Here is a 27,822-nt window from a genome sequence, read left to right on the forward strand (position 1 = left end):
CAAAAGGACAAATTGCTCCCCACCTAAAGCCAGCACATCTTTGGACAGAAGCACCATAAATGACTGAGTTATTCCAAGCTCTGGGCTCTTCCCAGAACCTGTCTCAGGGGCAAACTCCTACTCGTTCTTCTGCACCTCAAATCCCGCTCCACACCTCCTCCGTGAAGCCCTCCCCCTCACAGGGAAGGGGGCTGCTCATCCTCCAGCCCACGGAAGGTGGCGTTTGATCGACATCTGTGGAGTGAAGAACCACTGACTCACTTTCTCAATCCACTGCGATGGCCTCCTCCTGCCCTCGCCCCCATCACAGTCTCCTAGCATAACAGCCGAACCATAAATGACCCTCATCCTCTAGGTCACACCAGGCGCCCCTGCTCCAGACCCTCCACTGGCCTCCCATCGTACTCAGTGTAGACCCAGCCTTGGCAGCCCTGCACCACACTCACCTCCTGCTGTGACCTTACCTCCGACTCCCCTCTCACTTGCTCTCTTTGCTCTGGCCACGGCTGGGCTCCTCCCTGATCTTTATTTTTTTAACATCTTTATTGGAGTATAATTGCTTTACAATGGTGTGTTAGTTTCTGCTTTATAACAAAGTGAATCGGCTATACATAGACATATATCCCCATATCTCTTCCCTCTTGCATCTCCCTCCCCCGCTCCCTATCCCACCCCTCTAGGTGGTCACAAATCACCGAGCTGATCTCCCTGTTGCTATGCGGCTGCTTCCCACTAGCTATCTATTTTATGTTTGGTAGTGTATATATTTCCATGCCACTCTCTCACTTCGTCCCAGCTTCTCCCTGGTCTTTACATACATCTCTTCATCATGCCTTACATCAGTGTCTTTGGATTTACGGTTCCTCCTGCTTGGAGTGGAGGCCCTAGTGTCATTCCCCTCAGGCTCAGATGTCACCTGACCAGAGAGGACTTCACCAATCAGCCCCCTTTAAGACACCACCTCATCACCCTCCAGCCTCTTACCCGGCTTTATTTTTCTTCATGGCAGGCATTCCTGCTGTCACATGATATACAGACCTGTTTATTCCTGTCTCTCGCCCCATGTCAGTCCCACGAGAACAGGGAAGTTAGTGCACTCGCTGCTGAGTCCCCAGCACCCGGCTGTGGCAGGCACCTGGTGGGTGCTGGGCAGATAACGGAGACACTGTTTCCTGCCCTGCCTCCCCAGGCTCACCTTCCCGTCACTGAGATGTGATGCTCATGTCCGCTCTCACTCATCTGGCTCCAAAAGTCCCCGTTCCCAGCCAACTGCCGGCCCTGTTAATCCATATTTTCTTTCTTTGAAGAGTCTCCTTTTTATTCTATTTATTTATTTATTATTATCTATTTATTTATCTATTATTTTATTTATTCCAGTTACCATCAGGGTTCAGACAAAAAGTGGGCTTAAGTAGCAAGAACATGGGCTTTCGAGGCCAACGGTCCTGGGTTCGAATCCCAGTTTTGCCAATTAACTTACTAGGTGACTGTGGGCAAGTTGTCTAGCTCTTCTGAGCCTCAGTGTCACCGGTAAAATGGGCACAGTAGGACCCACTCACATCTGTCATGTGGATTACACAGGGAAATTGGGTGAAACTGCATGAACCAGGGCAGCTTAGCTCCCTTTTCCCTTAGCTTCCCTTTTTTAAGGGCTGTGCTTTGGTCAAACAACCAACTTTCTTTCCAAACATGGAGCAGATCAACAAGTGCACTTATTTATTTATCTCCTCCCATTTGTCCCAGGGAAACGGCAAGTTAGATAATGAGTCACTCGTGGCAAAAGTGACTTGACTTAGTGTTCCATTGAGAGGAGCGGGTGGCCCTTGCCGTCCAGGACCAGGGAACAAGCAGGGCACAAGGAAGCAGCTGCCAGGAAAAATGTATATTGTTCAGTTGGAGAGGTTCTACCACATGAGCATCACATGCTTTCCATTTTTCTTTTTAACCCAGACAAAAGGCAGGCCAGTGACGTAAGAGGAAACAGCTGCAACCAGACCGTGAGCTTAGAGGCAGCCTCCCATGTTAGAGTCCCTGCTTTGCTTTCCCTAAGGCTGGCAGGGACCTGCAGAGCAGTACGGGGCATATCAGTGTCAGCTAACGGGGCCCAGGAGAAATGACTTGCAGGGCAGGTTCTATTTCTCATTCTGCCTCCTGGAAGAACCCTGGGAGACCCAGCTTCTCCACCTACAGAGCGGTCACCAGCATTCATAACCGGAAGAACAGATGGCAGCCTGGAACAGGGCTTCTCCTCCTGAAAGTGACCCAAAAGCCACGCCTCTCCAGTCAGACGCACATGAGCAGAATTGAAAAACAGAACAGACCCCAAAGCAAAACACTAATAAATCAACAGCATTGAATCTTGGTGTTTTCTCTATTTTCCAAACGTTCTGCATTTCCCATAGTGACCATGCAAGCCTTTATTCTTAGGAGACATAAAGTGAGCTTTGATATTTGAGAAAAATGATACAAACCCCAAAAAATGACTTAGAGAAGCAACTCATAATAAGACTGGACCAAGTCTGAGAGAATTTCACCATGAATTATTCCTACCCAGTGTCTTAAATACTAAGGCCTGCATGGCTTCTGACCACCATCCCTCAAGCTTAGCTCTTTACACACCTGGCTCCAAATGGTTCCCCCTTTCCAAGTCTAATGGGAAACAAGGCTGGGTGTCAGAAAGGTGAGCACATGCTGACGGGGAGGCAGAGGAATGGCTAATTGCTTTTTGTAAGTTAGGCCCCCTGATCCTGTGACAAAGGTTATTCTAATACGCTTGTAAACACGTGGACCTGAAAGGTAAGCTCAACTTTTATCAGGAGACTACATTCCCATAGTTGAACTCAGGGCCCAGATATTGACAAGGGAAAGATCTGAATTAGGGGTACCATGTTCTTCCCTTCAGACAGCAAACAAATGTTTTGGTAAAAAGACTGTCTTGCTTTGCTACTGAAAAAGAAATAAGGATGGGCTTCCCTGATGGCGCAGTGGTTGAGAGTCCGCCTGCCAATGCGGGGGACACAGGTTTGAGCCCTGGTCCGGGAAGATCCCACATGCCACAGAGCAACTGAGCCCGTGAGCCACAACTACTGAGCCTGCGCTCTAGAGCCCGCAAACCACAATTGCTGAGGCCCGCATGCCGAGTCTGTGCTCCGCAACAAGAGAAGCCACCGCAATGGGGAGCCCGTGCTCCGCAACAAGAGAAGCCACTGCAATGAGAAGCCCACGCGCTGCAATGGAGAGTAGCCCCCGCTCGCCGCAACTAGAGAAAGCCTGCACACAGCAACGAAGACCCAACTCAGCCACAAATAAATACATAAATTTATTTTAAAAAATAAATAAATACGGAGAAGTTGCTGGTAAGACAAATACAGTACACGGAAGATGAGGAGGAATCATCCTCTTTACAAATGGGTCATTAACTAGGGGCCAAGAGTAATTAGAGAAAGTTCTAGGCTAGATATCAGGCCTTCAGCCCCTAGCTAATTAACCTTGAGACATCTATGAGTCTTGGTTTCTTCATCTCTAAAGTAAGGAGATCAAATCAGGTAATTTTAAGATCACGGATATAAAGCTGATTTTACATTTCCTATGATATTCAAATCAAAAAGACCCTCTGAGCCAAACTCAGGGTGGAAAAAAGTGATAGTGGATGATCTGCCTTCTGGGGCTGAAAAAGAAATGACTTACCTCTTGAGCCACAATCCCAAGACTATCCAGCAAAGCTTTTGTGGCTTCAGCCAGCTCCTTGCTGGGGAAGGGAGATGTGGAGTTTAGTTCTGTCTGCAATGAGAAAAAAAAATCATTTGTTTCTAAACTCAATGTAAACCTGAAATCTGTATTTAAAAATAAACAAGTTAATTAAAACTATTCACAATCTTGAGTTTAAAACACAAGAAACCCACTCCTAATCAAAATAAGACACTAAAATTATTCTAACTGTATGTTTGCAGGTTGTTCATCTCAGATAAGAATTACTAATTCTTTGATGGATGCTTTTAAAGGGTATTTTAAACTAGTTGATATGCAAGAGATAAAAATATCTCGTGTGTGTGTGTGTGTGTGTGTGTGTGTGTGTGACCAAGGCAAAGTTGACCATAAATTCCCGACTCTGTCTATGATTCTGCAAGAAAGACAACATGGGAATGGCCTTGAGAAACAAGTGTGTGATGGCTCACAAAAAACGAAGACAGTATAAAGTTGCCAAAAGCATGGAAAGAAGGAATTCTCTTTCATTCCACTCAAGTCAGCACTGTTTCTAACACTGGAAATTTACTTATTTTTAATATATTATTTTTTAATATATTAAAATTAATTTAAAATAATTTAAAAATACTTGTTTTTATGTCTAGTTTGAGTCAAATCGTAATATGCCGCCTAGCTGCATGGCAAATCTAAGCAAATAATTGAGGCCCAAGGAAAAGCTAGGTTAGGGCAGAAAGCCTAAGCTAGAGAAGAAATAGAGCAATGATGCACAGGCTCTGAGGCCAGAACTGCTTCTGAGTTTTCATGCTTCCAAAGAAAAAAAGACACAGGGTCAGTTTCATCACTCCTATTTGTGAAATAGTGGGAAAAAAATCTCCAGGGGAAAACCCATCTTTCCTTGTTGCTTCTACGGGCATCATTTTATTCAATATCAGACCCTCAGAAATCTAGAGAAGGCTGAACCATTTTGATATTGTCATATATCAGAGATTGCTGTGAAATCATAAGGCAGCCTGCATGGAAGATGGCTGAAAGTAGACGGAGCTCATCATTATCTCTGGGAAACAGCAGCCTGGGATGTTTCCCTTTAAAAAGAACTCCAAATGCAGAAGGCTAAGTTAGTATCATGATCTCATCATAATATCCTAGCATAATGCCAAATGTACATTTCTGATAAAATCTGTCTAAAGGTTCTCTGGAAGATTTCATCCAGCCTGATTCATCAGCTCTTCTAGAATGGCTCACTCCCCAGAGACCAGCCTTCCCACACTCCCAGTCCTCTGATGGGCCCATGCTTTCCTTGAAATGCTACACTCAGGTAGGTCTCTGTGACACAACTCGCAGGCTGTGTTAATGATCATTCCTTCCATGAAGTAATTATGAGCGAAAACAGGTGGGGGGCTTTTTGTTTGCTTTTTCTTTCTCTCTTCAGGTTCACATTACCACCTGAAGGCTACCACACTAAAAGTTGAACTTACAGAGACCTTGATAAGGAAAAGTTTTTACATAACGAGAGGTCATAATTGGAAGACATAGGAGGTAAAAACTGTTTCTGTGCTTACCATGAGGCTCACAAGAGGATACATGTTCAGGATTGCACAGCAAAACAAAAAATGCTAAATTACATTAATGTAAACATTTAAAACTTAAAATGTGGTAGTTAATGCATTTCTTTTTCAAGTCTGCATTGAAATAAGATTCGTATCACTCTAGGGTGAACTGGAGTGACTACAGAACCCTGGGCAAGTGGCTTCAACTCCCCATGCCTCCACTTCCTCAACTCCACAGCAGAATAAACGATAATGTGCACGTGTCACAGCGCCTTCAAAACATTAAACCAGAGGCCATGTGCAAGCCCCTGCACAGTGCCTGGCACACCACAGGTCCTTATAATTATAAACAATTCCATCCTTGCCTTTCTCTTCCCTTCCTCCAAAGTTTACTACCAAAACAGAAGGGCTAGTCCTCTGCACACAGGGTTTTCCAGTTCTTGAAGGGACGTGCACCCTCCCTTCTGTCTGTCTCTGGGTGAACTTTTCCTCTTGTCGAGGTGCCCTTCTCCACGGGGCAGACAGCTAGAGTTGTCAGCTCAAGGCAAGAATACCAGCCACACTCCAGTGTGCTATTTCTAAAATTATAAATGGTCCTCAGCACAAAACCAAGACATCCTCATCCTTAATTCCTGACGGCCTGGGGCAAATGCTTCTCTCTCCCCTATAACCCTTTTTCTTAGTGTTTGCCAAACTGAGAAACAAAAGATAATATTAAGTGGATGACAGATATACTTATATTGGTATATATTTATACCATATACACAGAAACTTTCCCCAAACTTGACATTTAAATGGAAGAACCTAAAGCAAAATCATTGCCTATGATTATGTATATATATACACATACACACACATTTATCTTAATGTATATTCATGTGTACCCTCTATGTACAGTAAGTGATACCGATTTTACTTTTATAGGAGTAATTCAGTTTCCTTTTCTTTATACAAAACAAATGAGTTGATTAAAAGAAAATATTAAATTAAAAACCAATTGCACTTGAGTACAACCTAAATCATGACAGAGGATTGAGAATAACCAGGTTTCACCAACACAGTGTGGTTTCAGGAACTCTCAGGTGCTTGTCAGGCGTGCCGATGCCCAGCCCCCGAGACCTGAGTGAAAAGCTAGACGTAAGACCCACAAATCCTTAGGAAATTTTTTGCACGCTGAAGTTTGAGAACCACTGAGGCACAGCACCTGGACAATATTCACACCTCTTTTTCACAGTACTCTTTGCATGAGTGTGGCTGTTTGTGCATTCTATATCTGGTCCACACGATGCTGTCTACTTCAGATTGTGAAGCAGTGACAAGAAGCCAATCAGTTTACCTGGCCTTGCGTGGGATCCAAGATAGTGCCAAACACATCTGCGGCCAGGTACGTCACACCAATTGTTTACACAAGTCACCAAGTGCAAAAGGCTAGCTCTCTAAACCCCCAGACCCAACACTGGCCGGTTGTCCCCACTAGCAAGCATTCCCCTGAAGGAGACAAATCAATGAGCAGTTCATTTTGTTTTGAGAATATGTCTTCCCCATCTGAATGAATTTAAATCTTCATTGGGTAATGATTTTTCCTTCGGGTTTTTCCATTTAAGTGTCTTAACTTTGGAGCAAGCTTATTCTTCTTGTTTTAGAAGCTACACAATTCAGCAAAACTCCACACACACAGCAGGCCTTACTGCAATGGCTGTCTCACCCATGAATATAGTTAACCATGGACATAAACATAAAGACCTCATTACATTTACTGTGGATTTCAGACCTTTAGATATTCAAACTCCACACAATACCGTATCTTACTACACGAACTTGTTGTCAATAGACTGAACTTTGGTTTGTTTGTTTAATTGACTGATTCAGGTTTTGGTCTCAAAGAGAAAAACACTGGCTAAACCCATCCATAAGTCATAACTAGAATAGTCAATTCCATTTTTTTGGATCCTTTTTATACTAATCATTGTTTGAGATTAAACGCTCAGAATTCATTAACGTAAGTATTGGCAACCTGTAATCAGTACAAACTAATTTCCATTTTCAAAGGAGTGCTGATTGGAGTTACACATATAGGTGTGGGTTGACATCACAGGGTTAAAAACACACACAATTCAAATTCAACATCAAGTTTAAATCTTACATTATCCAGGTATTTTGCTCAAGACTTCATTTTGCTTTTTTGTGCTTGGACACTATAAAATACAGAGAGGAGACTGACGTAAATCAGATTTAATATTACAAATTAATGGGAAAAGGATGGGCTATTCAACCAGTGCTGCTGAGACAAGTAGTTACTCATATAAGATAGTAATTTTTTGGTTTGCTCACCCCCTGGGGTGGGTAGGGGCTGGGAGCTGAGGCTCAAGCTTTGGAGGTCAGACCCCAGGGAGAGGACTGAGGTTGGCTATGTGAAGACAGCCTGAAGGGGGCTAGTGTGCCACAGATAGCCAGGAGGGAGTCTGGGGAAAAGTCTGGACCTGCTGGAGAGGCAACACAGCATTGTTTCCAGGTGTGTGAGGAGAGGGGATTCCTGCTCCGCGTGCCCACAGAAGGCAGGGCACCACCTAAGCGAGCTCCAGAGACAGGCACAAGCCACGGCTATCAGCTCAGACCCCAGAGATGGGCATGAACCGCTAATGCTGCCCCCACTGCCACTCAGAATCCTGTGTGCAAGCACAGGTCACTACCCACACACCCCCCAGGAGCCTGTGCAGCACACCACTGCCAGGATCCCGTGACCCAGGGACAACTTCCCCGGGAGAACACATGGCGCGCCTCAGGCTGCTGCAACATCACGCCGGCCTCTGCTGCCACAGGCTCACCCTCCATTCCAATTATGACTAGCGTACCCCTCCCTCTCCCCGGCCTGAGTGAGCAAGAGAGCCCTAATCAGACACTGCTTTAACCCCCTCCTGTCTGGGCGGGAACAGACGCCTGAGGGCGGCCTACACGCAGAGGCGGAGCCAAAACCAAAGCTGAACCCCAGGAGCTGTGCGAACAAAAAAGAGAAAGGGAAATTTCTCCGTGCAGCCTCAGGAGCAGCGGATTAAATCCCCCCAATCAACTTGATAAACCTGCATCTCTGTAATACCTGAAAAGACAATGAATGCTCCCAAAATAGAGGCAGTGGAGTTTGGGAGCAACTGTAGACTTGGGGTTTGCTTTCTCTGTCTGATTGGTTTTTGGTTTTATGTTTATCTTAGTTTACTTTTTAGTGCTTGTTATCATTAGTGGATTTGTTTATTGGTTTGATCTCTTCCTTTTTCTTTTTTTTTACTTTTAAAAATTTTTTATCTTTTTATTATTTTTTTATTTTATCCTTTTTTCTCTTTTTGTGAGTGTGTATGTTTCTTTGTGTGATTTTCTCTGTTTAGTTTTGCTTTTACCATTTGGCTTGGGGTTCTAGCTGTTCTTTTTTTTTTCTTCCTTTTCTTCCTAGCCGTGTGGCTGGCAGGGTCTTGGTGCTCCAGCCGGGTGTCGGGCCTGAGCCTCCGAGGTGGGAGGGCTGAGTCCAGGACACTGGAACAGAGACCTCCCAGCTCCATGTAATATCAATTGATGAGCGCTCTCCCAGAGATCTCCATCTTAACACTAAGACCCAGCTCCATCCAATGGCCAGCAAACTCCAGTGCTAGACGCCCCATGCCAAACAACTAGAAAGACAGGAACACAACTCCACCCATTAGCAGAGAAGCTGCCTAAAGTCATACTAAGTTCACGGACACCCCAAAACACACCACCAAATGTGGCCCTGCCCACCAGAAAGACAAGATCCAGCACCACCCACCAGAGCACAGGCAACAGTCCCCTCCACAAGCCACTGAACCAACCTCACCCACTGGAGGCAGACACCAAAAATAACAGGAACTATGAACCTGCAGCCTGCAAAAAAGAGACCCCAAACACAGTAAGTTAAACAAAATGAGAGGACAGAGAAATACACAACAGATGAAGGAGCAAGGTAAAAACCCACCAGACCAAACAAATGAAGAGGAAATAGGCAGTCTACCTGAAAAAGAATTCAGAGTAATGATAATAAATATGATCCAAAATCTTGGAAATAGAATGGAGAAAATACAAGAAACGTTTAACAAGGACCTAGAAGAACTGAAGAGCAAACAAACAATGATAAAAAACACAATAAATGAAATTTAAAAATTCTCTAGAAGGAATCAATAGTAGAATAACTGAGACAGGAGAATGGATAAGTGACCTGGAAGATAAAATAGTGGAAATAACTGCCACAGAACAGAATAAAGAATGAAAGGAATTGAGGACAGTCTCAGAGACCTCTGGGACAACATTATATGCACCAGCATTCGAATTATAGGAGTCCCAGAAGAGGAAGAGAAAAAAAAGGGTCTGAGAAAATATCTGAAGAGATGATAGTTGAAAACTTCCCTAACGTGGGAAAGGAAACAGTCAATCAAGCCCAGGAAGCACAAAGAGTCCCATACAGGATAAATCCAAGAGGAAACATGCCAAGACACATATTAATCAAACTATCAAAAATTAAATACAAAGAAAAAATATTAAAAACAGCAAGGGAAAAGCAACAAATAACATATAAGGAAATCCCCATAAGATTAACAGCTGATCTTTCAGCAGAAACTCTGCAAGCCAGAAGGGAGTGGCAGGACGTATTTAAAGTGATGAAAGGGGAAAACCTACAACCAAGATTACTCTACACAGCAAGGATCTCATTCAGATTTGATGGAGAAATCAAAACCTTTACAGACAAGCAAAAGCTAAGAATTCAGCACCACCAAACCAGCTTTACAACAAATGCTAAAGGAACTTCTCTAGGCAGGAAACACAAGGGAAGGAAAAGACCTACAAAAACAAATGCAAAACAATTAAGAAAACGGTAGTAGGAACATACATATCGATAATCACCTACCTTAAATGTAAATGGATTAAATGTTCCAAGCAAAAGACAAAGTCTGGCTGAATGGATACAAAAACAAGACCCATATATATGCTGTCTACAAGAGACCCACTTCAGACCTAGGGACACATACAGACTGAAAGTGAGGGGATGGAAAAAGATATTCCATGCAAATGGAAATCAAAAGAAAGCTGCAGTAGCAATTCTCAAATCAGACAAAATAGATTTTAAAACAAAGACTATTACAAGAGACAAAGAAGGACACTACATAATGATCAAGGGATCAATCCAAGAAGAAGATATAACAATTGTAAACATTTATGCACCCAACATAGGAGCACCTCAATACATAAGGCAAATACTAACAGCCATAAAAGGGGAAATCAACACTAACACAATCATAGTCTGGGACTTTAACACCCCACTTTCACCAATGGACAGATCACCCAAAATGAAAATAAATAAGGAAACACAAGCTTTAAATGACACATGAGACCAGATAGACTTAACTGATATTTTTAGGACATTCCATCCAAAAACAACAGAATACACTTTCTTCTCAAGTGCACATGGAACATTCTCCAGGATAGATCGTATCTTGGATTACAAATCAAGCCTCGGTAAATTTAAGAAAATTGAAATCATATCAAGTATCTTTTCTGACCACAACGCTATGAGACTAGATATCAATTACAGGAAAAAAGCTGTAAAAAACACAAACACATGGAGGCTAAACAATATGCTACTAAATAACCAAGAGATTACTGAAGAAATCAAAAGGAAATCAAAAAATACCTAGAAATGAATGACAATGAAAACATGACGACCCAAAACCTATGGGATGCAGCAAAAGCAGTTCTAAGAGGGAATTTTATAGCAATACAATCCTACCTCAAGAAACAAGAAAAATCTCAAATAAACAACCTAACCTTACACCTAAAGCAATTAGAGAAAGAAGAACAAAAAAACCCAAAGTTAGCAGAAGGAAAGAAATCATAAAGATCAGATCAGCCACTATGGAGAACAGTATGCAGTTTCCTTCAAAAACTAAAAATAGAACTACCATATGACCCAGCAATCCCACTACAGGGCATATACCCTGAGAAAACCATAATTCAAAAAGAAATATGAACCACAACGTTCACTGTAGCACTATTTACAATAGCCAGGAAATGGAAGCAACCTAAGTGTCCATCAACAGATGAATGGATAAAGAAGATGTGGCACATATATACAATGGAATATTAGCCATAAAAAGAAACAAAATTGAGTTATTTGTAGTGAGTTGGATGGACCTAGAGTCTGTCATACAGAGTGAAGTAAGTCGGAAAGAGAAAAACAAATACCGTATACTAACACATATATATGGAATCTGAAAAAAGAAAATGGTTCTGATGAACCTAGGGGCAGTACAGGAATAAAGATGCAGACATAGAGAATGGACTTGAGGACAGGGGGAGGGGGAAGGGTAAGCTGGGATGAAGTGAGAGAGTAGCACTGACATATATATACTACCAAATGTAAAACAGATAGCTAGTGGGAAGCAGCCACATAGCACAGGGAGATCAGCTTGGGATAGCAAGGAGGGGAGGGAGGTGCAAGAGGGAGGGGATATGGGGATATATATATATACATATAGCTGATTCACTTTGTTATAGAGCAGAAACTAACAACACTGTAAAGTAATTATACTCCAATAAAGATGTTAAAAAAAAAAAGACAGTAATTTTTCCATCTCATACCACTATACAAAATTAAATTCTTGGTATATTGAAAAGCTAAAACTAAAAATGAAAGTTTAAAAGATATAGAGGAGAAAATGTACTTATGAACCTAAGGTAGGGAAGGCCTTCTTAAAATACAGAAGTCCAAACCAAAAATGGGAACTAACGACTTCAACTTCTGAAAGTAAAAACTATGCGCAAAAAGATACCATCAGCAATGGGAAAAAACAAGCCAAAGACTGGAAGAAGAAATTTAAAAAAAATTTTTTAGAATAAAAATGGAATACCATGCAGCAGTTAAAACGAACCAGATGCCACATTTATCAACATTGATAAATCTCAAGAACATAACGTTGAGTGAAAAAGACAAGTTGCAAATCAACATGCACACCTATACAATATGAACACATGCAAACCAATACCCTATATTGTTATTAACAGAATGCAAATATATATATGGTTGCATAAAAATATGCCACTCCAGGATAACGGTTATCTTTGAGGAAAGAGGGGGATACACAGATGACATAAACTGTATCTGTAGTGTTTTCTTTCTTGAAAAGAATCTAAAGCAGGCATAATAAAATGATGGATGTTGGTACATGAGTGTTCTTTATTTCTGTACCTTTTTATATATTTGAACTATTTCATAATTTTCTTTTTAATTCGATGAAAGATAAGAGAGAGAGGGAGGAGGAAAGGAGATTGGCAGGAATGAAGGAAGGGTAAGAATATAAGTTGGCTTGAGTACTTATCAGATCTGAAAGATGTCTAACTTCCTTGAACAAAATTAACCCCAGCCAATATGCCTTAAAATGAGGCCACACGATGAAGTCTGAGAACCATGGGCCTGCACCTACTGTTAACTGAGGTCTCTGGCTCATACTTACTTGACAAAGGCAGACAAAACTTGCCAATAGTATTTCCAAAGAGCTCTGGTAAGCCATTCACAGTTTGGAATTCCTCCTACTATTTTTCTTAACCAAAAACATTCCCTTGGCTATGAATTCATACAGGTCCCCATTGACCACAGGGGGCAAGATTTTCTTGTATGAAGGCAAATGGAGAAAAAGAGGGAAAATAAAACCTTTGGTGAAGACTGTATGTTCTGTGTTAAGCTAACAGGAATTCATGTATTATTCAATATTTTTAGATCACAACTAGATACTGTACTATCATTAAGGGAAGAATAGACAAATGAGTATTACTCAAAAGCTCCTACCCATTTCTGCAAAATGTGTTAATCACAACATTGAAACATTTCCTAAAAGCATGACAGTCTGGGGCACTGGCCTGAGAATGATCAAGTCTACTGTGCCATCTTTTCTGGGCCTAATAAATGACTTCATTATATTCTTTCTATCCTCACTAGGTTTTTCCTTCCACATGAATTTTATTTTTTTCTTTTTTAAATTGAGGTAACAATGGTTTATAACATTATATAAATTTCACATGTACAACATTATATTCCTACATTCTATAACACACATATTTCTATATATGCTGCAGCATGTGCCGCACCAAAAACTTAGTTTAACTAAGTTGTAATAGACTGAAACTTAAAATAAAAAATGCAATAACCTAGCAAAGTCAATTTGACTTTAATTTCTGAGCTGGTGTTTTATTTCAACTCAGTGTCCAGCACAGTTCCTGGCACATAATAACTAGGTGTCCAATAAATATGGAAGAAAAATGAAAAGCAAAGGGAAGAGCACATTAGGAGGGTGGGGGATGGACTGGTGTGAGTGCTGCTTCAAAGGTCATTCAAATTCAGATATACTCTGTTACATATTCACCTCATCAAGTCAAAGACCCTTCAAGACAAGGATAACTCTTCACTCCTCCTCCACCTGCTCCTTCGATCCTTGTGCAGTCCAGCTGTGAGCCCACTAGTCCTCTGGGCACCTCAGAGCACCACTCACCTTAACTCCTTTGCCCTATGAACTGAGTTCCGCCTCTGCAAGAATGTGTTACACACATCGGAAGACACAGGAACAGAATACTTTGTTCCATGGAGATAGAACGTCTCCTTTTTGAATGAAAGTATAAGTCAAGGCAGTCTAGCCACATGGTCGTGCAGTGTCTAAGATGTTAGCAAGATGGAGGTCAATCTGCATGCCTGTCCTTGCTAACTCGAATCAGACACCATTTTCCTCACCTCAAAAACCAGACACTGGGTTTCCCTGGTGGCGCAGTGGTTGAGAGTCCACCTGCCGATGCAGGGGACATGGGTTCATGCCCCGGTCCAGGAAGATCCCACATGCCGCGGAGCGGCTGGGCCCGTGATCCATGGCCACTGAGCCTGCGCTTCCGGAGCCTGTGCTCCACAACAGGAGAGGCCACAACGGTGAGAGGCCCGCGTACCGCAAAAAAACAAAACAAACAAAAAAAACCAGACACCATCTTCACATCACAGACAGGACTAGAGCCCAAGCCTACTTAACCACACAGACTTTCACTAGGGCTCACAGTGTCCCATAGGATACAAGACTGTTGTCAGGCAGCTGCTGGAAGGGCAGCCCTCACTTTACAGAACCCAGAACTTAGGAAGAATTCCTCAAGTTTCCAGTCTCAGTCTTAAAGCTGGTTCTCAGTGCCCAATGGAATGAAAGCTCCACGTGGACCTTGTCTGCGTTGTTCATGGCTGAACCTTCAGTGCCTTAGAACAGTACCTGGTACAAAGTAGACAGACAGTAAATATGCGTTGGTTCTGTTGATGAATGTCTCATGCCTTGTTCAGAGATGCTCTGCTTCCCAAAGTCACTGCTCTTTGGTTTGTGCATTACAAACGTTAATGAGTAGTGTCTACTGTACTTTAGAATCACTCTCAGAATATGAGCAAAAAAGTACACAGGGCTGAAACGGGACTAATAAAAAAAAGCCAAGGGCACTGGAGAAACACTTCAAAGACAGAGTGAAATATTGTTCCAATATATGTTCCAATCCAAAGGCAGTTATGGCAGAACGAATGCCCTCCCCAAAGCAGTCCACACCCTAATCTCTGGAACCTGTCAATCAGTTACTTCACCTGGTAAAAAGTACTTTACAGATGTAAAAAGTAATGAATGTTAAAATAGGGAGATTATCCTAGATTATCTGGATGGGTTCAGTCTAATCACATGAGCCCTTAAAAGCAAAAAACTTTCAGGCTGGAAGCAGGGAGATGTAGCAGAAGGAAAAATCAGATTTAAAGCATGAGAGGGGCTCAAACCACTGTGGCTGGGGAGGGACAATATGAAAAGCACGAGAAGGAATGCTGGCAGCCTCTATGAGTAAAGACCAGCCCCCAGCTGACATCCAGGAAGAAAACAGGGACCTCAGTCCTACAACTTCAAGGAACTGAAATCAGCTACCAATCCGAATGAGCTCAGAAACAGATTCATGTTCAGGGCCTCCAAAAAGGAATACAGCCCTGTGAACACCTTGATATGCAAAATTCATACCTTCATTTTATGCAAGGTATAACCAAGGCATAAACAAATAATCTACAGGATAAGAAGCCTTGGCAATACCTAAGCAAAGAATGCAATTTTTCATTGAAATATTCTTCAGGATTACTTTGCTTGGTATGACTGATTTCTAACACTGATTTATAAAAGAAAATTTCTACCTTACCAGCCACTGCTTTCAGCATATAATTTATATTACTCATATCAATTAAATTATTAACTTCTATTTATTGAGCATCTAATGTGTGCCAGGCCTTATGCCAGGCTCTTCATATACCTGAGCAATAGTCACAACCAAGGGTAAACTACGTTATCTGTAGGTAAAAGCCTCATTATCTGAGGCTTACAGAATCTAATGTATCCAAGGTCCCACAGCTGGTAAAATGCTGAGGCAGAATTTGAACCCAGATGCAGATGACCCCAGGCCTACACCCTTTCTACTCTGCCACACTTCCCCACTTCTGTCAAAATACTGAGGTCCAAGTGGTCATCAGGGAACTGAAGGAGACCCAGGAGAAAGTGTCAGAATACTTTGGCTGAAAAAGAGAGAAATAGCCACATCAAAAAAAAAAAAAAAAAGAAAGAAAGAAAGAGAGGAGAAATGTTTCAAAACATGTCTCTCCTCAAAATCCACTTTTAGTACAGAAACACGTGCGGACAGAACAGTTTCTCTCCCCTCCCCCGCAATGTTGGTTGCTGCTCCTGTTGTATATCTTGGCGCAATTAACTACCCATGTGCAACGAGGTGTCACGGAACATCCATCTACCATCACCCATGTCAAAATTCCACCCAAGTGGCAGAAGCAAAAGGCTGCTTAATGTCAATCAAGTATCAACCCCAGTGCTCCAATTAAGGCACCTGTAAGAGTCACATTTCAAAATGTTTGGAAGTCACTTCATCCCAGAGGTATCCCCTAAAACATCTTTACACAGAGCCATCCTGGCCACTCATTATGCTCTAATTCAAGAGCCCCATTTTCTGATTTTAGGGAGATCTCACAGCAACAGCTGACAGGCAGGAGCAGAACCTGAGATGCTCCTATGCCCGAGAGATGGGCAGGAAGCATATGGCAGCTACCCTAATCAACACCCGCCGTGAACCAACTGGTCTACAAGGCACAAACACAGCATGACAGGATGGGCTGTGATGTAGCTGACAGTTTTGACAGTGCATTTCCATGTCCTCGATCCGCTAATTTTCCCAACTAGGGAGAGATTTTCAAGTTGAACCCTAAGCTGCTGATTGTCAGATTATGAAGGCTGTACTATCATTCTACTTAGAGCATAATTCAGACATTACATAATTAGAGGGATTTTACTGGGTTGTGCACACAATAGGTGTTTAATGAGTAAACAGAAGTGAAACAATGAATGGGCACCAGAATAAATTACTATGTCTTCTAAAAGCACCCATCTTTCCAAAGTCTGAATCATCCCAGCTGAAAGGGTGAACATTTCGATCTTGTTGTGAAATAAAGCAAAACAGCCAGAACAGTCCAAGGAAATGGTCTACCATTTGTAACAACCTTTGACCCTCTGTCTCACGATGAAAAAAGTGCCAACAGGCTGCAAGTGTCTTCACAGATGAGCTTATCTGGTTATTTAGACCAGTTATCTGGGGCTGCAGACATCTCCATACAGAAACATATCTTACTAAAATTCTACTCTAGAAATATTACCAGTGGAATCATAGAGCAATGAAAATAACTCAGTACCTTTTCAACCACTGAAACAGAAAATACTATTTCTGGAATAAAACAAAAACAGATCTTAAGCATTAGGCCTAAGCCCTTCACACTGACGGGATTACCATCAACCCTGCCACAGAAGCATCCAAAAGTCACAGTCTGACTACGACCTTCACCTCAGGCAGAAGCTACAGCATCAGAGCGTCAAGCTGGACACAAGGACTCCCTGATGGTCAGTCAAGAGTGTAAAACCCTGGCATGTGTTTCTAAGGAATATTCTAGGGTATCATCCAGGTACAGGGTCCAGAAACAGAACCTTCTTAGTTCCCCAGGAGGGCCCATCTTTCTCTAGAGAAATCATGGTGTGCAAAGTCTCAGAGGATTCCAATTTCTTTCTATTATAATGAGGAACATCTCTTTCCAGGCACATCCTTCTTCTAGGGCTTTTTCCCTGGTTTTAAAAGAAACTACTGACAAATCAGAGAGTTCTGTGGTGAGTAGGAAACCTGAACACTGAATGCTAAAGGATGTTGTTCAAGGGGCATTTCACCAGAGCTCCAAGGAAACCCAAAGAAAGATACCTGTTCTGGAACAAGACATAACACACAGACGACCAGAATGCTCAGACTCATCCCTATTGTTGGATGTATTCTCATGGACTGCTTCTCTGAACTAGTGATTCCCAGCTGATGGACTGGGCTTTCTTGGGATTATTTTTTTCTGTGAATGCAATTTTGTCATTGATTAAGCTAATTATTGAGTGTGCTCCCATCCAATTCCAGGGTTTTCCCACTGAGACATCTCAATGTCTCCTTTCTGATAGGCTTTTAAAAATGAATAGATATCCATCTTCCCATCAATGGTTTTGAGAATTTTTTTTAAAAATCTGTGGAGTTCCTTCTTCACATGAACCCTTTCAATATTAAAAACCATAAAAAAGGAGGTTTTCTCTGACTGAAACAGGCACAAGGGACCTTAGACTTGGACTCAGAGCCACACCCTACTTACTCTTCCCCCATTTACTCTTGGAGAGGTGGCCCAAAAGTTTGAAAGGACAGTTAGAATACCACTGAGCCAAATTATGTCTCCAACTCCCAGCCAGCACTATATTTCTACAAAAACAAAGTCACGTTGCCTAAGGAAAAATGTCACATTCCAAAAGTATTAGTGCTTGAAGCTTCTCCACACAGCAATCCTACTCACCAAGATCGGCTTCAGAATGTCCAGGTTGGAATGAAGTATTTGCTCTGCTGCATCCAGTTTCTCCTTTGGCAGGCTGCAAAGCATGGAGACTTCTTGGTCACCAAGTTGAATCAGCTCTCCTAATTTTGATCCATTGCACAGATTGGTCAAATGTAACTGGTAGCCTTGCAAAAATACCTGGAAGCATTTCATGCAAAGAGAGAGAAGCAAAACTGGATTACAAAGATGGGAAGTAGGGTCCTTGAAGCCTTTTGGGGGACTTCACATCAATACAGCTTTGAAGAATGGACACTGCTGGACTCTATCCAGTGCACAGGGTCTCTACTGAACTTTAGGATGCGTCAAGGCATGATCCTACAGGACATTAAAACCGGAATGTGGCATTTGACTTATCACCTCCACACTCTTGTCCTTGTGAGGGGAAATCCTGAGTCCAACTCTTTTTCTCAAAAGTGGGACACGTGATTCACCCAGTAGGAATCTGGAGTCTGAATTCCTAAAACCACTTTTATTAAAGAAAATAGAAAATTCTCATTATTTTGGAATGCATGATATCTTAACCTGGGGTTGGGCTGAATTATGAAAAAAAGGCATTTATACTATTTATTTGTAGATACAGATATTTAGCTGATGCAAAGAACTATGTTCAAACAATTTCAGAATGTGGAACTCTTCCTTTTACTTGTATCAGAGCACAGTACTAGAAAGTCAAGCCCCTTACCTCACTGATAGGCCAGTTCTAAGTCTTTTTGGGTTTCTTTTAATCTTTATTTATTTATTTTCTTATTAGTCATCCATTTTATACACATCAGTGTATACATGTCAATCCCACTCTGCCAGTTCATCACACCACAACCACCACCCCATGCCGCTTTCCCCCCTTGGGGTCCATACGTTTGTTCTCTACTCTGTGTCTCAATTTCTGCTCTGCAAACCAATTCATCTGTACCATTTTCTAGGTTCCACATATATGCATTAATATACGATATTTGTTATTCTCTTTCTGACTTACTTCACTCTATATGACAGTCTCTAGATGCATCCACATCTCTACAATTTCATTCCTTTTTATGGCTGAGTAATATTCCATTATATATATGTACCACATCTTCTTTATCCATTCGTCTGTCGATGGGCATTTAGGTTGCTTCCATGTCTTGGCTATTGTAAATAGTGCTGCAATGAACATTGGGGTGCACGTGTCTTTTTGAATTATGGTTTTCTCTGGGTATATGCCCAGTAGTGGGATTGCTGGGTCATATGGTAGTTCTATTTGTAGTTCTTTAAGGAACCTCCATACTGTTCTCCATAGTGGCTGTATCAATTTACATTCCTACCAACAGTGCAAGAGGGTTCCCTTTTCTCCACATCCTCTCCAGCATTTGTTGTTTATAGATTTTCTGATGATGCCCATTCTAATCGGTGTGAGGTGATACATCATTGTATCTTTGATTTGCATTTCTCTAATAATTAGTGATGTTGAGCAGCTTTTCATACGCTTCTTATGTCTTCTTTGAAGAAATGTCTATTTAGGTCTCCTGCCCATTTTTGGATTGGGTTGTTTTTTTCATATTGAGCTGCATGAGCTGTTTATATATTTTGGAGATTAATCGTTTGTCCGATGATTCATTTGCAAATATTTTCTCCCATTCTGAGGGTTGTCTTTTCCTCTTCTTTACAGTTTCCCTTACTATGCAAAAGCTCTTAAGTTTCATTAGATCCCATTTATTTTTTTTATTTCCATTACTCTAGGAGGTGGATCAAAAAATATCTTGCTGTGATTTATGACAAAGAGTGTTCCTCCTATGTTTTCCTCTAAGAGTTTTATAGTGTCTGGTCTTACATTTGGTCTCTAATCCATTTTGAGTTTATTTTTGTGTATGGTGTTAGGGAGTGTTCTAATTTCATTCTTTTACATGTAGCTGTCCAGTTTTCCCAGCACCACTTTTTGAAGAGACTATGTCTTTTCTGCATTGTATATCCTTGCCTCCTTTGTTATAGATTAGTTGACCATATGTGCATGGGTTTATCTCTGGGCTTTCTATCTTGTTCCATTGATCTATGTTTCTGTTTTTGTGCCAGTACCGTATTGTCTTGATGACTGTAGCTTTATAGTATAGTCTGAAGTCAGGGAGTCTGATTCCTCCAGCTCCGTTTTTTTCCCCTCAAGACTGCTTTGGTTATTCGGGGTCTTTTGTGTCTCCATTCAAATTTTAAGATTTTCTGTTCTAGTTCCGTAAAAAATGCCATTGGTAATTTGATAGGGATTGCATTGAACCTGTAGATTGCTTTCGGTAGTATAGTCATTTTCACAATATTGATTCTTCCGATCCAAGAACATGGTATATCTCTCCATCTGTTGGTATCATCTTTAATTTCTTTCATCAGTGTCTTATAGTTTTCTGCATACAGGTCTTTTGTCTCCCTAGGTAGATTTATTCCTAGGTATTTAATTCTTTTGGTTGCAATGGTAAATAGGAGTGTTTCCTTAGTTTCTCTTTCAGATTTTTCATCATTAGTGTATGAGAATGCAGATTTCTGTTTTTTTTTTTTTTTTTTTTTGCAGTACGCAGGCCTCTCACTGTTGTGGCCTCTCCCGTTGTGGAGCACAGGCTCCAGACACGCAGGCTCAGCGGGCATGGCTCATGGGCCTAGCCGCTCCATAGCATGTGGGATATTCCTGGACCGGGGCACGAACCCGTGTCCCCTGCATCGGCAGGTGGACTCTCAACCACTGCACCACCAGGGAAGCCCCTCTGTGCATTCATTTTGTATCCTGCAACTTTACCAAATTCATTGATTAGCTCCAGTAGTTTTCTAGTGGCATCTTTAAGATTTTCTATGTATAGTATCATGTCATCTGCAAACAGGGACAGTTTTACTTCTTTTCCAGTTTGTACTCCTTTTATCTCTTTTTCTTCTCTGATTGCCATGGCTAGGACTTCCAAAAATATGTTGAATAAAAGTAGTGAGAGTGGACATCCTTGTCTCATTCCTGATCTTAGAGGAAAAGCTTTCTGTTTTTCACCATTGAGAATGATGTTTGCTGTGGGTTTGTCATATACGGCCTTTATTATGTTGAAGTAGGTTCCCTCTATGCCCACTTTCTGGAGAGTTTTTATCATAAATGGGTGTTGAATTTTGTCAAAAGCTTTTTCTGCATCTATTGAGATGATCATATGGTTTTTATTCTTCAATTTGTTAATATGGTGTATCTCACTGATTGAGTATATTGAAGAACCCTTTCATCTCTGGGATAAATCCCACTTGATCATGGTGTATGATCCTTTTAATGTGTTGTTGGATTCTGTTTGCTAGAATTTTGTTGAGGATTTTTGCATCTATATTCCTCAGTGGTATTGGTCTGTAATTTTCTTTTTTTGTAGTATCTTTGTCTGGTTTTGGTATCAGAGTGATGGCAGCCTCATAGAATGAGTTTCAGAGTTTTTCTTCCTCTGCAATTTTTTGGAAGAGTTTGAGAAGGATGGGTGTTAGCTCTTCTCTAAATGTTTGATAGAATTCACCTGTGAAGCCATCTGGTCCTGGACTTTTGTTCGCTGGAAGATTTTTTGGGGTTTTTTGGGGGTTTTTTTTTGCGAAACACGGGCCTCTCACTGTTCTGGCCTCTCCCGTTGTGGAGCACAGGCTCCGGACACAGAGGCTCAGCGGCCATGGCTCATGGGCCTAGCTGCTCCGCGGCATGTGGGATCTTCCCGGACCAGGGCACGAACCCGTGTCCCCTGCATCAGCAGGCGGACTCTCAACCACTGCACAACCAGGGAAGCCCTCACTGGAAGATTTTTAATCACAGTTTCAATTTCATTACTTGTGATTGGTCTGTTCATATATTCTATTTCTTCTTGGTTCAGTCTTGGAAGATTATACCTTTCTAAGAATTTGTCCATTTTATTGGCATAGAGTTGCTTGTAGTAGTCTCTTAGGATGCTTTGTATTTCTGTGGTGTCTGTTGTAACTTCTCCTTTTTCATTTCTAATTCTATTGATTTGAGTCCTCTCCCTCTTTTTCTTGAAGAGTCTGGCTAATGGTTCATCAATTTTGTTTATCTTCTCAAAGAACCAGCTTTTAGTTTTATTGATCTTTGCTATTGTTTTCTTTGTTTCTATTTCATTTATTTCTGCTCTGATCTTTATGATTTCATTCCTTCTACTAACTTTGGGTTTTGTTTGTTCTTCTTTCTCTAGTTCCTTTAGGTGTAAGGTTAGATTGTTTTGAAATTTTTCTTGTTTCTTGAGGTAGGTTTGTATAGCTATAAATTTCCCTCTTAGAACTGCTTTTGCTGGATCCCATAGGTTTTGGATCGTCGTGTTTTCATTGTCATTTGTCTCTAGGTATTTTTTGATTTCCTCTTTGATTTTTTTAGTGCTCTCTTTGTTATTTAGTAACGTATTGTTTAGCCTCCAGGTGTTTGTGTCTTTTACGTTTTTTTTCCCTGTAATTCATTTCTAATCTCACAGCGTTGTGGTCAGAAAAGATTCTTGATATGATTTCAATTTTCTTAAATTTACTGAGGCTTGATTTGTGACTGAAGATGTGATCTATCCTGGAGAATGTTCTGTGCGCACTTGAGAAGAAAGTGTAATCTGCTGTTTTTGGATGGAATGCCCTATAAATATCAATTAAATCTATCTGGTCTACTGTGTCATTTATAGCTCGTGTTTCCTTATTAATTTTCTGTCTGGATGATCTGTCCATTGGTGTGAGGTGTTATTATTATCACATAACAATAACACTAGTATTGTGTTACTGTCAATTTCCTCTTTTATGGCTGTTAGCAGTTGCCTTATGTATTAAGGTGCTCCTATGTTGGGTGCATATATATTTATAATTGTTCTATCTTCTTCTTGGATTGATCCCTTGATCATTTTTTAGTGTCCTTCCTTATCTCTTGTAACATCCTTTATTTTAAAGTCTATTTTACCTGATATCAGTATTGCTACTCCAGCTTTCTTCTGATTTCCATTTGCATGGAATATCTTTTTCCATCCCCTCACTTTCAGTCTGTATGTGTCCCTAGGTCTAAAGTGGGTCTCTTGTAGACAGCATATATATGGGTCTTGTGTTTGTATCCATTCAGCAAGCCTGTGTCTTTTGGTTGGAGCATTTAATCCATTCACATTTAAGGGAATTATCGATATGTATGTTCCTATGACCATTTTATTAATTGTTTTGGGTTTGTTTGTGTAGGTCCTTTTCTTCTCTTGTGTTTCCCACTTAGAGAAGTTCCTTTAGCATTTGCTGTAGAGCTGGTTTGGTGGTGCTGAATTCTCTTAGCTTTTGCTTGTCTGTAAAGCTTTTGATTTCTCCATCGAATCTGAATGAGATCCTTGCTGGGTAGAGTAATTTTGATTGTAGGTTCTTCCCTTTCATCAGTTTAAATATATCATGCCACTCCCTTCTGGCTTGTAGAGTTTCTGCTGAGAAATCAGCTGTTAACCTTATGGGAGTTCCCTTGTATGTTATTTGTCATTTTTCCCTTGCTGCTTTCAATAATTTTTCTTTGTCTTTAATTTTTGCCAATTTTATTACTATGTGTCTCTGTGTGTTTCTCCTTGGGTTTATCCTGTATGGGACTCTCTGCACTTCCCGTACTTGAGTGGCTATTTCCTTTCCCATGTTAGGGAAGTTTTCGACTATCATCTCTTAAAATATTTTCCGGGGTCCTTTCTCTCTCTCTTCTCCTTCTGGGACCCCTATAATGTGAATGTTGTTGCATTTAATATTGTCCCAGAGGTCTCTTAGGCTGTCTTCATTTCTTTTCATTCTTTTTTCTTTATTCTGTTCCACAGCAGTGAATTCCACCATTCTGTCTTCCAGGTCACTTATCCGTTCTTCTGCTTCAGTTATTCTGCTATTGATTCCTTGTAGTGTAGTTTTCATTTCAGTTATTGTATTGTTCATCTCTGTTTGTTTGTTCTTTAATTCTTTTAGGTTTTTGTTAAACATTTCTTGCATCTTCTCAATCTTTGCCTCCATTCTTTTTCCAAGGTCCTGGATCATCTTCACTATCATTATTCTGAATTCTTTTTCTGTAAGGTTGCCTATCTCCATTTCATTTAGTTGTTTTTCTGGGGTTTTATCTTGTTCCTTCATCTGGTACATAGCCCTCTGCCTTTTCATCTTGTCTATCTTTCTGTGAATGTGGTTTTTGTTCCACAGGCTGCAGGACTGTAGTTCTTCTTGCTTCTGCTGTCTGCCCTCTGGTGGATGAGTCTATCTAAGAGGCTTGTGGAAGTTTCCTGATGGGAGGGACTGGTGGAGGGTAGAGCTGGCTGTTGCCGTGGTGGGCAGAGCTCAGTAAAACTTTAATCCACTTGTCTGCTGATGGGTGGGGCTGGGTTCCCTCCTTGTTGGTTGTTTGGCCTGAGGCAACCCAATACTGGAGCCTACCTGGGCTCTTTGGTGGGGCTAATGGCAGACTCTGGGCGGGCTCACGCCAAGGAGTACTTCCCAGAACTTCTGCTGCCAGTGTCCTTGTCCCTTGGTGAGCCACAGCTGCCTCCCGCCTCTGCAGGGACCCTCCAACACAAGCAGGTAGGTCTGGTTCAGTCTCCTATGACGTCACTGCTCCTTCCCCTGGGTCCCAATGCACACACTACCTTGTGTGTGCCCTCCAAGAGTGGAGTCTCTGTTTCCCCCAGTCCTGCCAAAGTCCTACAATCAAATCCCGCTAGCCTTCCAAGTCTGATTCTCTAGGAATTCCTCCTCCCGTTGCCAGGCCCCCAGGTTGGGAAGTCTGACGTGTGGCTCAGAACCTTCACTCCAGTGGGTGGACTTCTGTGGTATAAGTGTTCTCCAGTCTGTGAGTCACCCACCCAGCAGTTATGGGGTTTGATTTTATCGTGATAGCGCCCCTCCTACCATCTCATTGCGGCTTCTCCTTTGTCTTTGCATGTGGGGTATCTTTTCTGATGAGTTCCAGTGTTTTCCTGTCGATGACTGTTCAGCAGTTAGTTGTGATTCCGGTATTCTCGAAAGAGGGAGTGAGAGCATGTCCGTCTACTCCGCCATCTTGAACCAATTTTCCCTAAGTCATTCTTATCTATTCATTTCAGCAAAGAACCTTTCCTTGGCCATATCTTATTTAATTAGTTTTACTGGACCTAAATAAACTGCACTTCTTCATATATGGTCCTTACTGTCCATTAGACAATAAGTTCAGTAAGATGAGCATCTTTGTTTTTCTTGCTCTCTTTGTGTCCACAGTGCTGGAACATATGGACAGTAAATATTTGTTGAATGAATGAATGGATGATTCAGACTCTTTATTACTCCGTTACTATTTCCTCTGTTTCAATTAGTGCAACCTGACCTGCTTGTAGTACAACCTAGTGGGAGTGATGGACCAAAAGCCTTTCAAGACCCATGCAGCTTTCTAACCCTGCAGAGCACTTGCTTGGCCATGGCTTCCATTAAGTAAGTTTCCACCTACTGCCAGATACTCAAGTACACTTCACTTTTCCTCCTTTCTCTAACTAGCCCTTGCTGCCAGCCTACCTTTAGTATTTGGTTTAAGAACACTGACTACACAGAGACTAATTACCATGCAAGGACCACCTCCATACTTAGGATGTCCCTTACTTTAAACTGATCGGATGTGACAGATAAGAAATTGGTAGAGGGCAATGGAAATCATGCTAACGATTTTCATAAGCCTGCTGCCTTTGGCCCATCTCCCAACCACACAATTGGTAAACTCAAGGCATATTTTCCCAGTTTCATAAGGGAAAGCAGCAAGCACATTTTTCGAATTTTTAAAATTCTAGATCATGTGAAGCAAAGATCTTATTTTCAGTCATAAACATTTCCACTACTTCTGCTTACTGCAAAGACAAGCTGGTATGTAGACATGAGACACAGTAAGGAAGCAGTTCCCCTTTCTGCCAGAGAATAAATTTGAGACACTTCTCTGAAAATCAGTAACTGTGCAATCTGGGCCTGCTGTCCACCGCACAAGAGCAGTGTGCTTATCTAATGATGCCAGTGGAAGTTTCTGAAAATCTAAGGTTAAAATTCTACATAAACACTAACATTACTTCCTGGTTTTATAATTTTAAGGAAAAAAATTAAGCATTTTCTCCTTATATATCTTTCTCGTCTAGCTTTAAAGGAAGCATTACATTTTGAAAATCTCCTTTTTTTTTTTTTTTTTTGCGGTTCGCGGGCCTCTCACTGTTGTGGCCTCTCCCGTTGCGGAGCACAGGCTCTGGACGCGCAGGCTCAGCGGCCATGGCTCACGGGCCCAGCCCCTCCGCGGCATGTGGGATCTTCCCAGACCGGGGCACGAACCCGTGTCCCCTGCATCGGCAGGCAGACTCCCAACCACTGCACCACCAGGGAAGCCCCTGTCTTGGATTTTATAGACAGAGATACTCTAGGTAATAATCCTCAAACCTGGTTATTGTTTCAGAACTGTGAAATTTTAAAGAAAATGTTTAATTCATCTTAAATTCATCTCCCCTTTAGGGAGTCATTATCAACAAATGCCAACTGATGGGCAGGAAATCAGTTTTATTTCAACCTGCAGGTCCGTGACGCCAGGTTGTACATTCCACTCTCTGGATGGTTTGGCAACGCCAGCCTGAGCAGGGAGGTAAAGACAGGTGAAGCTGCATTGGAGCCAACAACCTCCTTCAGCGCCATTACAGACAGGATTTTATTCACTTCCCTCCAGGCGCTCTCCAACAATGTCACTGCCATCAGCCCCACCAGAGAAAGTGACGGTCGCAGCTTACCTTGCGGAGACTGACACCAGCCCCCAGTATCTTGTCCACAGTTGGCCTTGGCAGAGAAAGGTTGTGATGCAGGAATCCAGAGAAGGTTTCATTGTCTACCAGGAAGTCCTGAAACTTCAAGCCTGCTGGAGAAATAGCGTTTTATTTTCATTTCATACGTAACTCAAAAAATAAATAAATAAAAAGCACGATGGAGCAAACTATCATAATATTGACTGCCTTGTTGTAAACCAATTGATAACCACAGGCCTCTGGCTTAAGCACACAGAGAAACAAAAGTTCAGGGAGCTTCGCCTTAACAGCAGAGACAAGAAAAGACTGCTTTCTGAAGCCGTGGAATGCAGCACTGCTGTACACACACACACACACACACACACACACACAGCTTTTCCTCGCTTTTCAAAGAAAAAAATCAACCCACCTGAGATTTGTGACCCTGACCCCACAGCTCCCGTCTCCCCAGTGCCATCTCAGACAGCTAAACTCAGAGATATTTAAAGCCTTTATTCCCACAAGCCTCGGGGGCTGGTTTCCTCTTGATGCAGAGCAGTGGTTCTCAAACTTGAGCAGGCATTAGAATCACCTGCAGGACTTGTGAAAACAGACTAGTCCCCTACCCCCAGAGTTTCTGATTCATCGGCCTGGGATGAGGCTGGAGAATCTGCATTTCTAACAAGCTGCCAGGCGGTGCTGATGTGGCTGGTCTGGGGCCCACCCTTTGAGAACCAAGGAGGTAGAGCATTATGCATATCAAAGCGCTTTCACAGACTTGGTTTCATTTCCGTTCTAAACATGGAACACGTGATACAGACCTCCAACACCCAGGTCTGCCGTCCTTTAAGAAAACACATATGCAGATATT

At 41.8% G+C, this 27,822-nt stretch overlaps 1 protein-coding gene across 1 annotated transcript in view; it reads right to left on the bottom strand.

Annotated features, from left to right (window-relative positions):
• The window catches only part of ABCA1 (ATP binding cassette subfamily A member 1), a 135,645-nt gene that overhangs the window by 55,189 nt on the left and 52,634 nt on the right, over positions 1-27,822 (bottom strand). The window contains 3 exon segments of the mRNA XM_029203213.1: positions 3,688-3,780; positions 18,208-18,384; positions 26,961-27,082. Of these exon segments, the coding sequence (XP_029059046.1) occupies positions 3,688-3,780; positions 18,208-18,384; positions 26,961-27,082 (392 nt within the window).

The sequence above is a fragment of the Monodon monoceros genome, unplaced genomic scaffold, assembly GCF_005190385.1.
Source record: "Monodon monoceros isolate NGI ecotype Baffin Bay Population unplaced genomic scaffold, NGI_Narwhal_1 Super_Scaffold_5, whole genome shotgun sequence".
NCBI classification, from domain to species: domain Eukaryota; kingdom Metazoa; phylum Chordata; class Mammalia; order Artiodactyla; family Monodontidae; genus Monodon; species Monodon monoceros.